The sequence below is a fragment of the Buceros rhinoceros genome, unplaced genomic scaffold (genome assembly GCF_000710305.1).
Source record: "Buceros rhinoceros silvestris isolate BGI_N320 unplaced genomic scaffold, ASM71030v1 scaffold3828, whole genome shotgun sequence".
In the NCBI taxonomy this organism is placed as follows: Eukaryota; Metazoa; Chordata; class Aves; order Bucerotiformes; family Bucerotidae; genus Buceros; species Buceros rhinoceros.
The window spans coordinates 47,736-60,407 of NW_010424973.1; the positions used below are offsets into that span (position 1 = coordinate 47,736).

At 46.0% G+C, this 12,672-nt stretch overlaps 1 protein-coding gene across 1 annotated transcript in view; it reads left to right on the forward strand.

The window, feature by feature from the left end:
- Positions 1–12,672, forward strand: part of GPC1 (glypican 1) — a gene marked incomplete at its 5' end in the record, with an annotated part of 107,694 nt that overhangs the window by 513 nt on the left and 94,509 nt on the right. Inside the window, 2 exons of the mRNA XM_010140970.1 lie at positions 1,911–1,970; positions 3,841–3,999. Of these exons, the coding sequence (XP_010139272.1) occupies positions 1,911–1,970; positions 3,841–3,999 (219 nt within the window). The remainder of the gene's footprint in view (positions 1–1,910; positions 1,971–3,840; positions 4,000–12,672) is intronic.

Consider the following 12,672-nt stretch of genomic DNA (forward strand, 5'->3'; position numbering starts at 1 on the left):
GTGGGCAGGCTGACAGTTCTCTGAGAGGAAGCCGAGCGTCCCAAAGCACAACTTCTCTTACTGACAAATGTGTCTTAAACCCAGACTGCTTAGGGCAGTGCGAAGCTGGTATTAGCTGAGCACCTCCGTGCTCCACTGCCAGACCTGCTCAGCTGGGGGGTGCCAAGTCAAGGGCTGGGGAGAGATGTCTGGGTTTCAGTTGCAGATGCGCATGGGATAGTGTCATTCTCTTTGGACCTGACCCAGAGTTGGCCTGAGTCACTGGGAGTGTGTCTTTTATCTTCAAGAGCTGCCCGTTTGGCTTCTGCCCTGCTCACTTGCTGTGTCTGGGCAGGAGCATGCGCTCTGGAGCAAGCAGTTAGCAATGTGTCAGCTGTATGCAAAGGGAAATTGCTCTGACGCAGCAGTGGAGAGGAGAACGCACACTGTATCTTGCAGATTTACTCCTCGTAAAACATCTCTAGCCCTCCATAGATATCTGCAGATAATCTGCCAAGTGAGCCCCGGAGATATTTATAGTGCAGCTTCAGCAATGACATAATGGCAAGTGAGCAAACAAATGAACTTTGAAATGTAAGGAGAGCAAAACATACAGTCTAGAGTGCGTTTATTTTGGACTCAATAAAAAAAGGTTAAATAATAATAGTGAATGTTTGCAGGGTGGGTCAGGTTAGAAAGCAAAGACAGCAAAGCATTTTTATAGTGCCATAAGACTGGTTTTGTGCACCAAGTTTGAACTACGAAAACAAATCATGAAAACTTTGCTTCCCACTGCAATGAAGTGCTGTGGTGCTGATACCATACAAATGCCTGCAGAAAGCTGAGAAAAATGTTGCTTCAGAAGGGATTGAAACTGCTCTGAGCTCAAGCATTAAAAAAGTCGCTCTATTCAATTCACAAAGTGGTGTAAAATTAAGCAATTTTAGCTACGAGTGCAGCTTTTCCCTTGCTTTCCTTCTGTCTGTTTTTCCCCCATCTCTGTCCTCTCTCTGTTTGGTGGTGCCGGCTGGCTGACGGTTATCTGAAGCGCTGCCAGCACAGCAAGGTGTTGGACTGATGCCATGCTGCTGTAACGCGCTCTGCTTTGCCTGGGGCGGGAGCGTGGAAGTTTTTGTCTGGTCATGTCATGTTTTAATTAGCCCACCTCACACTTCTGCTGCTCCTCGTTGTTCATCTGGGATCTCGGGCTCAGCACTGGGCTCTTCCTTCCCATCCATCCATCCATCTTCCTCCTGGGAGCAAGCCCTGCACTTCCCCAGGGGCAATGTCCACATTCTCCCCTCTTTCTTCATTGTTTCTAAAGCCTTTAATGACCATGTAAGTGTCTCCTTGCTGGGGTGGCCACCTTTGCTCTCCCTAGTTTTAGGCATGTCTCCTGCCCAAGTCCTGCTTGAGTGGGTAGGAGACCATTGCTCCACCAGCCCCTGCTTGCTTGCAGCAGGCCAGGAGATGAGAAATCCCCAAGCGGTCTGTTCCCGCTGCTTTATCTTGGTTTACTGAAACAGAGGATTTGTAAAGGGTTGTTGGTGGCTTAGGATGAACCTGCAAGCCCCGTTGGGTAATGGCGTACAGAGAAGCATGGGAGTGCTTGTGCTTTTAGGTGCTATTGAGTACAAGGGCTCCCAGGACCAGGATCTCATCTGCAAAACTCACCAGCAATTGAGCGGCTGGTGGTAATGGCAATCTTTGGGTTCCTTTGGGATCCACGTCCTTGTTTATAGGCCTTTCAGAGAGGCTGGGCACTGAAAAGATCTCACTTTGTCCTGAGGGCACCAAAGGCAGCGTGGAAGGATTCGTACTGCAGTAAAACAACTGTCAACAAAACTTCAGTCCTCATCAGAAATCCTGTGGCAGCAGAAATCCGATGGAAGAGGCTGGACAAGAAGAAAGCTTTCAATTTGCCATGACAGGAAACAAAGCTGAGTCTTGTCAAAAAATTATAGCTCCCTTTTCCTGCCTGTCTGTCACATGTCAGCTGTCCTCAGGATGACTTTCTTGTACAAACGCAGCTTTACAGAAATGAGCTCAGGGAATGAGTTGCTACAGTCTAGTTTATGAAGGAAGGAGAGGCTTAGGCAGGCTCTGGAACTTAAGGTAGCATTTGGAATGACAAGCATTGAGCCATGGGATGTTGATACTTGACTCTGTGGTTTTGTATTGAAGCAAGTGGCTGCTTTTCCTGTTGCTTCGATGGTGTGGCACAGTGATGCCTGGGTACTCTTGGGGACTGGGAGGGGGGCCCGGTGGGAGACGGGAGCTCCCGGGACACGCCACCCTCCATGACATGCCTCTCAGCCAGGAGTATGATGATGGGTGTCACTCTCCGATGAAGCTGGTGAGCAGCAATTCCCGTCACGTAGGCAGGAAGGCTGCTAGTTTGGTGCAAATGCACAGGATAACCCATTTTCCAAGGGCAGGCTCAGCCCAGGACCCGGCAGAGGTTGCCATCTGTGATCGGGGACCCAAGGGCCGGGAAAATGCAAGCTCATCCTGAATGGTTTCTGCCTAAAATCCATCAACCGCAAGCACTCCTGTCAAAAACGCTCCTATCAGGCTGCTAACGACATGGTGTTCACAAGGGTAGGACGCTTGTCCAGTTTCAGAGACCCTTTGCCCTAAGGCACCCATCTGCCAAGAGCTCTGTGCTGGAAATAGCTGAGGACTTCAGTGGGAAACTCTGGAGGCTGGTGCATGTTCAGGATTGGAAGCTGTCAAGACCCACAAGATAAAACACGGTTTTAAATCTGTGTTTCAGCTCAGCTATGATGTTGAGACAGCAGTCCTGTGAAAGTGCCAGCAAATTCATTGGCAATCCAAATCAAATTATGTTAAGCACAGTAACTTCTTTGTAATTGGTTTATCTCAATGCATGCTTGGAACAAGGGGGTTTATTCTTTTAAAAAAATAACCCTGATGTTTGATCGCATTCAAATGAATTCTTATTGCTGGGTAAGGAGAAACTTAAGGTGTGTTTGCGGGTGGATGTGTCTTTGTTTGTAAGGACTCCTAAGAACTTAAGCAATTATTTTTAAAATGTTGCTGACTCTGCCGATGCAAACGCTTGCTTCTCCATGATAAAGAGATTGCAGAGAGCAGGAGGAGCTCCCATGCTGAGGAACTTTTCAGTTTGACTGTCCTGTTCTTCCCTATAGCAAAGGGTATAGCCAGTCAGTGATTGTCGTAGCCGCCCTTTTTTGGGTGGTCTTGTTTCTTTCTGGGAGATAAATTTTTTATTGAAAAAGTAGTAACTGGGCAGATTTCAAAACATGTGGTGGGGAATTTGTCACCCAAATTCCACTGCCTTTTGAAAGCTCCTCACCAGTCTCACCTCTTTGGTTATGGGGATGCCTTCTCAGGATAGGGTTGGGTTTTTTTTTTTTTGGGGGGGGGGGTGGTTTGAGAGAGAGGGGATTGTGTTGGAGAGGGGTGTTTTTTTCTTGACAAAGTTGTTTTGAACAGTTGTTATAATATATGTGCTAAGTCTAATGAGGACGACTGGTATGTCACATAATCAGAGACTTGTATGTCTTCTGCAACTCTAGGCAGAGCTGGATTCTAGGGCAGGCTTTGAGCTGGAGACACTCGTATTTCCCTTCTCCCTGTGCCATGAATGGATTTTATCTTCTCCACTTTTCCTTCCCTCACAGTCAGCAGTGAGAAAATGTGTACCTGCATTTACACCAACCACTGCGCTGATGCAGGGTAACTCCAGTTAGGGAGCAAAGGTGTAAAGCCTGATGCAGATCCACTAGGGAGCTGGAATATTTTTATGCTGAGGTGTGGGGCTAAATCCTTCATTTTCCAGACCTGACCATTCAACTACGTTTTCTCTCGTTTTAGGGGAGCACCTGCGAATCTGCCCACAAGGCTATACCTGCTGCACCAGCGAAATGGAGGAGAACTTTGCAAACAAAAGCCGAAGTGAGTTTGAAGCCATGACAAAAGAGGCTGGTCGCTCTGTGCAGATGACCCTAACAGCGCAGCACAGAAGCTTTGACAGTAAGTAAAAGCTGCTCATTCCCCCCTGCTCAGGATCCAGCCACTGCTTGACTTTTCAAGCACTGTTTGAGCCAGGGATTTGCGTTCAACACATGTTCCTCTGCATCTTGCTTAACAGTTTGCATGAAATGTTGACCTTCAATAAGAGTTGTACCTCTGGCAGTGTTTTTGCAAGACCAAGTAATTTTGAGAACTCCATTTCAGTGCAGCCAGTGAAGGAGGCTGGCAGGCACTTGTACCAACAAATTGTGTACCTTGGCACCGGCACAGCTTTTACAGGCATGGCGTAATGGGGGCTTACCACAGCAGCATAACATTTGAGGTAGTGATGTCAAACTTGGCACTATGCCTTGAGCTGTAAGTCGAAGGATATGGTAAAGGCGACTGGATAGCCCTCGGTAGGTGGGGAGGCTTGAAGGAGGCATGGATTTTTCTTGTCCTTTCTATATAGAGTGCAAATGAAAAGGTGGTTAGTTTGCATGAGACGCTTAGAACGTTCAGCTTCATACAAACATCAGACAGTGTTGTACAGCAGTAAAGGTCTTAGAGACTGTGGTACATAAGGTGTCATAGACAAACGTACTCTACAAAGCACAGCATCCCTCCTAACGTGCTAAGCAAAGGCTAAGGATGGCTCTCTTACTTTTATTGTTCCCTGAAGAATCCATTTTGCAGGGCACAGTAAGCCTCAAGGTCTGAAGGCCACTGGAAATAAATGGTTTACTGGCAAAATTGAAATGACCTATGATTCAGAAACTGTATCCATTATCAGATTTTGAAGAAGGTCAGACGTTTAGAATCATGGTCCTCCTAACTTTATCAACAGTCATCATATGGAGTTATTGTGAAAAGGAATTGGGGAAAGAAGCTATAACAGCCAGAAAGGTGGAACTGGAAATTTCAAGCAGTAAATAATAGATCTAAAGAAATAAGCGTGACCTTCAGGTAGCTGATAACCAAGATTAAGTGCTTTTACACTAAACAGAATGGAAAGGCAGTGCATCCCTGCAAAGTGCATTGTAACTGTGTGGCCAAGGCTGACCACAGCAAAGGCATTCCTTTAAGAGCCCAAAATTAATTGATTTTCACCTGCCTTAAGAAGTGATAACTGGGATTTTCAAAACAGTCTTACAGAGCTGGTTGCTCAGACTGATGTCTGAATGGGACCTGACATGGCTGTCGCTGAGCGAGCTCGCTGACCTCTGAAATCCAGCCCTTCACAGGGGTTAATGCAGAGCATCCCCCAGCCTTGGCACCCTCTCCCTCCACTGCCTAGTGCGGCATAAGCTGGTGAATCAGCTCTTTATTTTTACCACAGACACCCAAAAGAACACAGTTCTTCTGTAGTTCTACAAATGTGGTGGAAGCTTTGAGGATTATATTGATGAGCAGAACTTGCGTAACTTGTTTTAGTGCGTGTGATGTTTTTGGTGGATTAATAATAATAACAGCAATAAGAATAATCGTAAGCAAAACCAAGGATATGAAAGAGGGATGCTGGTGTTGAGGTGCCAATTAGAGCTGAACGGGGTTTGGTTCCCACCGACCCCCACCCCCAGCATTTTATAAAAATAGAGCTTTATTTCTGTGATGCGTACCTGAGTTTCTTTTAAGCATCAAAGTAAGTGTTCAATAAGCCAAGTATTACTTTATCAGACCATAATGCACAGATCACTGGTGTTTTGCAGCGGGAATAACCTCACTTGAGCCCACAAGGCCAAGAAGATGCCTCCTGCTCCCATTATGCCTTTTTAGTTTGCTTAACTACCCTTGCAATCAATACAGAGTTTATAATTTATGCAAGACATTATTTAAAAAAAAGAAATCATTGTCTTGTGTTGGAGTCTCAAGCATGACTTTACCTATAAGGAGTGTTACTACTTTTTCTTTAGCTGCTGCATAGCTGGTGTAAAATTGAGGGACTTCTGGTGATGGGGCACTGGGATCGCCTCAGCTCATGAAACGCTGCCACAGAAGCCACCGTGTCTGGCAGTTAATGTTATCAATCTCACAGCTAACAACAGTTTCATAGGTAGTGCTGTTTAGAGCTGTTCAATAAATGCTGGACTGATGAGTTCTAGGCTTTCTGGCACCAGATGCCTGGCTTTGCTGGATTTCCTCAGCAGCACCTGGTTTTGGGGTTGCAGAAGTATCGATGCCCAGCTTGTCTCTGTATTAGCCTTAGGAGGATGTAGCGAGGTGGGCTCCACTGGATGGGCATGTCCAACCTTTTCTTGTAATATTGCAGCCTGGAGATCAGATTATTCACATATTCTCTGCTGGCAGGTGTGGCACATTAATTTTAGGCCTGGAGCTGTCTTTTTGAGATTCATCACAGCAAATCTTCCTTCTGTAATCTCACTGCTGATCATGGCAATAGTCTCTACTTGTAAATTCCCCTAAAGCTCCAGCTAGAAAATAGCAAAGCAACAGCAATCTGCCTCTGAAGTAATATTCTCTCTGCTAGTGTTCAACATTTTGCTTTGGAGAATAATTCATCCTTGCAAGTTGTGGGCTGTAAAGCCCGAAATTGTTAGAGTGCCTCTACTCTGAGCTACAGCTTTGTCCCGTTGCAAGGAATTATAATCTGTTGTTTCAGTCTCACTTGGGCTGCATTGGGGCAAACACTTTATGGCCAAGAGCAGGGTGTCCTTTATTTCATACAAAGTATTTTTAGAGAAAAAAAAAGTATATATGTATATATATATATGAAATGCAGATGCCGTCCATAGGTATAACCATATATTCAAAAGTGCTATATGTGGCAGAGGATCCTGTGGTTTGTGTGCTGGCTCTGCACAGTAGAAGACACATGCCTCTGGGATGCCCTTCCTCCAGGATCTGCCAGGACTAAATTTAAAGTTTAACAGCTTGCTTAGCTGCTTCCTAGTGCATTTGCTGTTTTGCTTTTGTTTGCGGAGGCATCAGATTCGAGCTACACGTGTGGTTGTTGGTTTGCTGTTAACCTTTTAGCTTTAATGGTAGTATTTTGCTCTGCAATCGATTGCTTGTAATTTAAAAAAGAAAACAACAACAACAACAACAAAAAAAAAGCACAGACCGTGAGTGATGAGAGTGTGTGCTCTTGATAAGTCAGTGTTCGGGAGGACGTTGAGGTCAGGCCTGGTCAGCGCTGTTTCATTGGCAGAGTTTTACACACAGATTCTCTATTAATTCTGATGTCTCCAGGCTGTTGGTCAGGCAGGGAGGGGGTGTGTTTTCCTGGGTGCACAGTCTGTGGTGGGGACCTGCTGGAGGCTGCTGGGTTGGGTGTGGTGAGAGTTTATTTGCCTGGAAAAGTGTACGTACCCCATACTTTAAAAGAAAAACATGAATAATAAAAATGCAAACAAGATTGGGAGTCTTGGGGGGAGCTGGGACAGTCAGTGTTGAGTCTGGTACTAAATATTGTTTTAAAGATGCTACAACAGTGTATGTGCTTCAGAGATTTTAATTGCAGAATAGGCTTGTTTTCAAACTCGTGTCATTTCATTGGATGAGAAATTTTCGGTGTCTGTTATTATAAAGGGAAATACTTCGACAAGGAACTTTGTCAAGCAGATGGTTTGAAGGAACCGATGTGTTGCCCCCTCTGCCGGCTGCACGACAGGAATTGGCCAGGAAAGCGCCTCGTTTCCTGAATTGTGCTGAGAGCAAGTTAGAAACATTGGACAGGTTTGGGGAAAATTCCTTAGGAAAATGAGCTCTTTTAGCATGTCACACAGCTGCATGTCAGTGTTGCACAAAGGCACAGGAATTTCGAGCTCCTGCCCTTCCCAGTGAAACCTATGCCTCCACAACCTGGTCCAGAGATGAGCCTGGAAAAACCTCTGGACCATGCAGGAAAGGCCAGAGGAGTGATGTGTGATGCCTAGTCAGAGCCCGAGCGGCCTGGGATGGCAGCGCGGGCCGGGGCTGCTCAGCTGGCCGAGGGGACGGAAGGAAGGAGCAAGAGCAACTGGTGCTTCAAGTGGCAGTGAGGAGCGGCAAGCAGCCAGGAACAAGGCTGGTTTTCTAGTCCTGATGAAAGCTCACTTGTTGGGAGGCTAATCTTTGTCTGTCTCTCCCTTTCCCCCCACTTAAATCACTTTTTAGTACGACTGCAGTGTTGTGCCAATCTTTCCTTCCCAATCATTTTGGTACACTTCGTGAGCGCTCCCTGTGTGTCTGCTGACCTTTAGCTGTGAGCCAGGAAATCTGTCCTTTCAGAATGGTTTCATGTTCTCAGGAAATATCAACAGGACAACCCAAAATCTTGGCTTTTATTCCACGCTGCACAGTCTGAAAACGATTTGTAGCTCTCATAAATTCTGGGATTTTTAAGCTGTGGCAATCAGATACAGATTAAAAATAATGTATTTTCTAGGTGGCAGCTCACTGGAAAGCTGATGTCACGTAAAAGTGTCCAGCGTTGGTAGCTGGAAATTGCATCTCTTGAAACACAGACCATGCAGATAATTAACATTATTTGAGAGTTAGTTCTAGCGTTACATATTGCTTATGAAGATGAATCGTTGTTTTAAATGTGACAAGGTGGGGAACATCCTAGAAGCTGTTAATGCTCTGATGGTTAATACTTCAGAGATTTCTAGAAGCCTCTTGTTTAAAATTCAATCAAATGTGTCTTTGTCAGAGGAACTCACTTATTTAACTCACAGTACCTCTGGTTTGGGAGAGGAACATATATATGTGTGTTTATTTACCTATACTGTGGATGCTTAAGAAAGCTGATCAGGAGGCTGTGAAGTAAAACTAGCAGGCAGAGCTCTGTGCTACCCTGCTGGGTTTAAACCTGGCCTGCAAAATCCAGACTCGAATCCGAACTTTGTGGGTATTCGCTCTGTTGATGGCAAAATGAACTCTCTGAAATTTTCAAGTATCCAAACCTGATGGCCCACGCACCAAAAGATGTGTTCTGAGAGGTATGGGACTACTCTGTGCAGGAAAAGATTGACACAAGACCAAAGCAATGATTATCTGGGCCACGGGATCTTCCAGGGGCTGGTTATGCCTCAAAACATGGAACTGCTGCAGTGCTTTAAAATAAAACCCTTTGTTTGAAAGGTTGTGGAAAGGAGCACTTCTGGAGTCAGTGGTGTTCCTCTGGCAGTCCCAGCCTATGTTTGGTGAGCTGGCTGCCTCCCACTGCCCCTGGCATCGGCACTGGCTGCTCCCTAGGGCCAAGCATTTGAGTTTGGACTTTAAATGTATTGCCTTTGATCCAGAAGCCCCTAATTAGCCAGGAACGCTCTTTTTTGTGGTAACTGCCCACGATGGAGTTCTTCCCCTGAAATTGTGGCGTGTGCCCTCAGTTGGTGGCCTTGACCATGGGCTCAGCTCTGCAAGAGAGCTCTGACCTCTGGAGCATCCTCGGGCAGATGGGAGGCGAGTCCCAGCGCCCTGCAGGGCAGCAGGTTCAGCCATCCCTCCGAGGATGTGCTGGGGACTCTGGGATGACTTCCACGGCTTGCCTGATGGTTGTCTTTCCAAACATCACTCTTGAATTGACCTTCTTCTGGTCTTACAGTCAATATCTAATATCAAGCAGTGCCTGTGCACAGGCAACTTTTCCAAACTGAAAAGTGTAAATATATAAAAAATATAAAACACTTCAGCCCCCAAACTAAAAGCTACTAGAGTCAGGGAAGTTGAGGAACAGGGGAGAATTAAGAGGAGGAAGGCGTTTGAGATAAGCAAGAAGCTTAACAATAATTTTTTCCTAGTGAGATGATAAGAAATAGGGGGGAAAGGGAGTCAATTGCTTTTGCTAAATAAGTGATCATCACCTGCACTGCTTTTCTCTGACAGGCCAGGGGTACCCTGTTTGTCAAAGTTATGCTTCTCAAAGCACCATTAATTGTTTTGTGCTCCTTCCTGCATGGGCAACATCATTCAGAAAAAGCCCAGTTGTCCCCCAGCTTTGCCTCTGGGACGTGGTCTTACAAGAGGGGCTTTCAAAGATGATTCCATTGGCTCCCTTGACTTCCTTCCCTCGGGACTGGTATTGGGGCAAGATAGAAAGAGAGAGCATCCTTTAACCTGCAGATAAAATGCAGGGTCCCAGGTGGATCCAGGACAGAGAAACAAATAAGGGGGTTCCCGTGGAGGCCTCCTTAGGAGGAAGGTGGCAAGCACCCACGCTTGCTTCCTTTCTTGCTTCCCCCAAGGAACCACCTTAAGAAAATCCCAGCACTAGACAGGATCGATGCTAGTCTGACTGTCACTCCCCTGAAGTCTTTCTCTGCAGAAGGAAGATGCTTTCATTTGTGGTGGTGAGCATCTCATTTGGTATTTATGGTTTCCTGGAATGGGGTGCGGTGTCTACTGAGGCGCATTCCTGGGATCGGCAAGATTAATCCTGACAGATAGCTGCCTCGGGGAAGCAAGCGCTTAGTCTCACCTGTAAGAGCTCCGGCACCTGGAGTTTTCTCTCCCCTTACAGCCATTTCTCTGCGCATTTAATCTGCAAGGCTCTGTTGTGTGCTGCGGGGGATATTGCGATGTACGCGCAGCATTTTGCCTAACAGATGGCATAGGCACAATATTCGCTTTTATAGAAAGAAAAGAGAACAAAACAAGGCAGTGGCCGGGGCTGGGATGAGAGCACTGTGCTGAGGTGTCTCCTGCAAGGGCTTGCAGACCTCAAGAGATGAGCTGGTTCATCTCTGCAGAAGTCAGAATAGGTAGAAAAGGTAGATCAGGCATCTCGGTTTCAGCAGCTGTCACCATGTTTTGCCACACACTCCAAAAAAGCTGCCTCTGAGTGCTCAGAGAACAGTGAAATGTGCATCTGCTTGGGGACATAATGGAAAGCAGCCGCTTTTCAGAGATACTGGATGACACAGGCATATCCTGCAAGAAATTAGTGATGTCCAGATAGTCGTTTCAGAAGAAAGTGTCGGTAGAGTTTATTGCAATATTCAGGAATCGATGCACAAATCTCTTTGAAAACCTCTGATTTCACAGCACGAGCAGCCAAACTTTGATACTAAGTGCTGGATGTTGCTTTCAGTGACTGAAGAAGCATCGCACCCAGATGGCAGATGGAGGTCAGAGCAGTGAAACGGGAGAGGAACAGCTGAGGTTTTTCTGCATGGCTCTGCAGAAGACCCAGTATCTTGAACCAGTTTACACTCCGCCATCTTCCAGCTGGTTTACTGGTTTCCGCATGAAGCAGTTTTCACTCTTCAGCTCTCTGATGCTCAATGCTTCTCCTAAGAGGAAAATACTAGCAAATTCCGAGGCTACTCTTGTTGAAAGGAAACGTAAGTGCTCCAGATGGACTCCTGAGCTGGTAATTCCTCCACAGCTTCGCGTGTCTCTTCCCAGCCAGGTGCTGTGGTAATTTGGGAGCAGCAAGGTGTTGTCCCTCCTTACGGGTTGGCATACGCGATAAGCTTGAAGATACGCTACTGAAATATGCGGCATGTCCTGACATAGGAGGTTGTGTTATTTGGAGTATTTCAAGCTATCTGTTCCTGTTTGAGATGATAGAAGTACTTTGTTCTCTCTCACCAGAAATGCTCGCAGCAAACTGTTGATTCTACTTTATTAATTATTGGCATTGAAGTCACACATCCACAGAGCCAAGAAGCTTCTTGTTACTGTGATGCACTGCAGGGCATCTTGCCTGTCTGGGACTCAACCTGTGGTCCAAGGTCTTTGTTTAAAACCAAAAAGCAAGCCAAACCAAACAAACAAAAACCAGTTTGGGGTGAGTGGTCTATGGAGGCAAGTGGTGATCCTCTTCTGATGAGAAAGCAAAAGGCATCGTGTCATTCCATGTCTTACAGGGTTATATCAACCAAGACCTTTCCATACAGTTGTTTTCAGCATCCCCAACCTAAGAGGGAGCAGATGTTGGCTCTAAATGCCCCTTGGGTCATTGGTGCGAGTGGTTTCTTTGTCTAAGGTTACTTCCAAAGAGGAAGTAAGGGTCCAAGTCTTACTTGGACTCCAAGTCTGGAGAGAGGGCTGCAAACAACTCGTGTAAATGGGGGTAAGGGTATAACAGGGGGTTTTGGCATCTGTAACCTGTGTGATTAAGGCAGCTGGGCTGGTTTTTAGAGTATAGCATGAATACTAGTGGTGCTAATGGGCGCTTGAAGGTGCTTGTGAAAAATAGGCTGAGAACTGATCTGTGTACAGGAAGAATCAAAGATAATCCCTCTTTGACTAGAAAGAGGCTGAATGAATGATTCCCTGACAAACGCTTCACCTTCGTATTTGCTGTGGCTGCTTAAGGATGCTTCATTTCTCCCCTTCCCTACTCTCTTTTAATTTCCTCCCTTCTGGCCAACCCAGCTGTGCATTTAAAAGAGTAGTGAGCATGGTGTAATATGTGCAGACCTTTTTCCAGTGCCTCTCTTCCCTTCCAGGCCATGTCAGGGTATTTTGATTCTATTTCTTGTATTTTCTGAAATGAGCCAGGTTAGAAGGAAAGAAAACTCTCATTTTAGCCAGCAGTTCATAGCTACTTCCGAAGAAACTGGGTAGTGTTAAGTCATTCTCATTAAACTTGCAGATTCAGCCAGGACACCAGTGGGCTGGGTGAGAAATAGTTTCATTGAGGGCCTTTAAGATTTCTCTTTAGTAATACTCCTCCTATCCCAGCAGAATCTGTCCTGTCCTTTGCAGAAAGGTGCTCCACGTTGCTCAGTGATGATTCCTGCT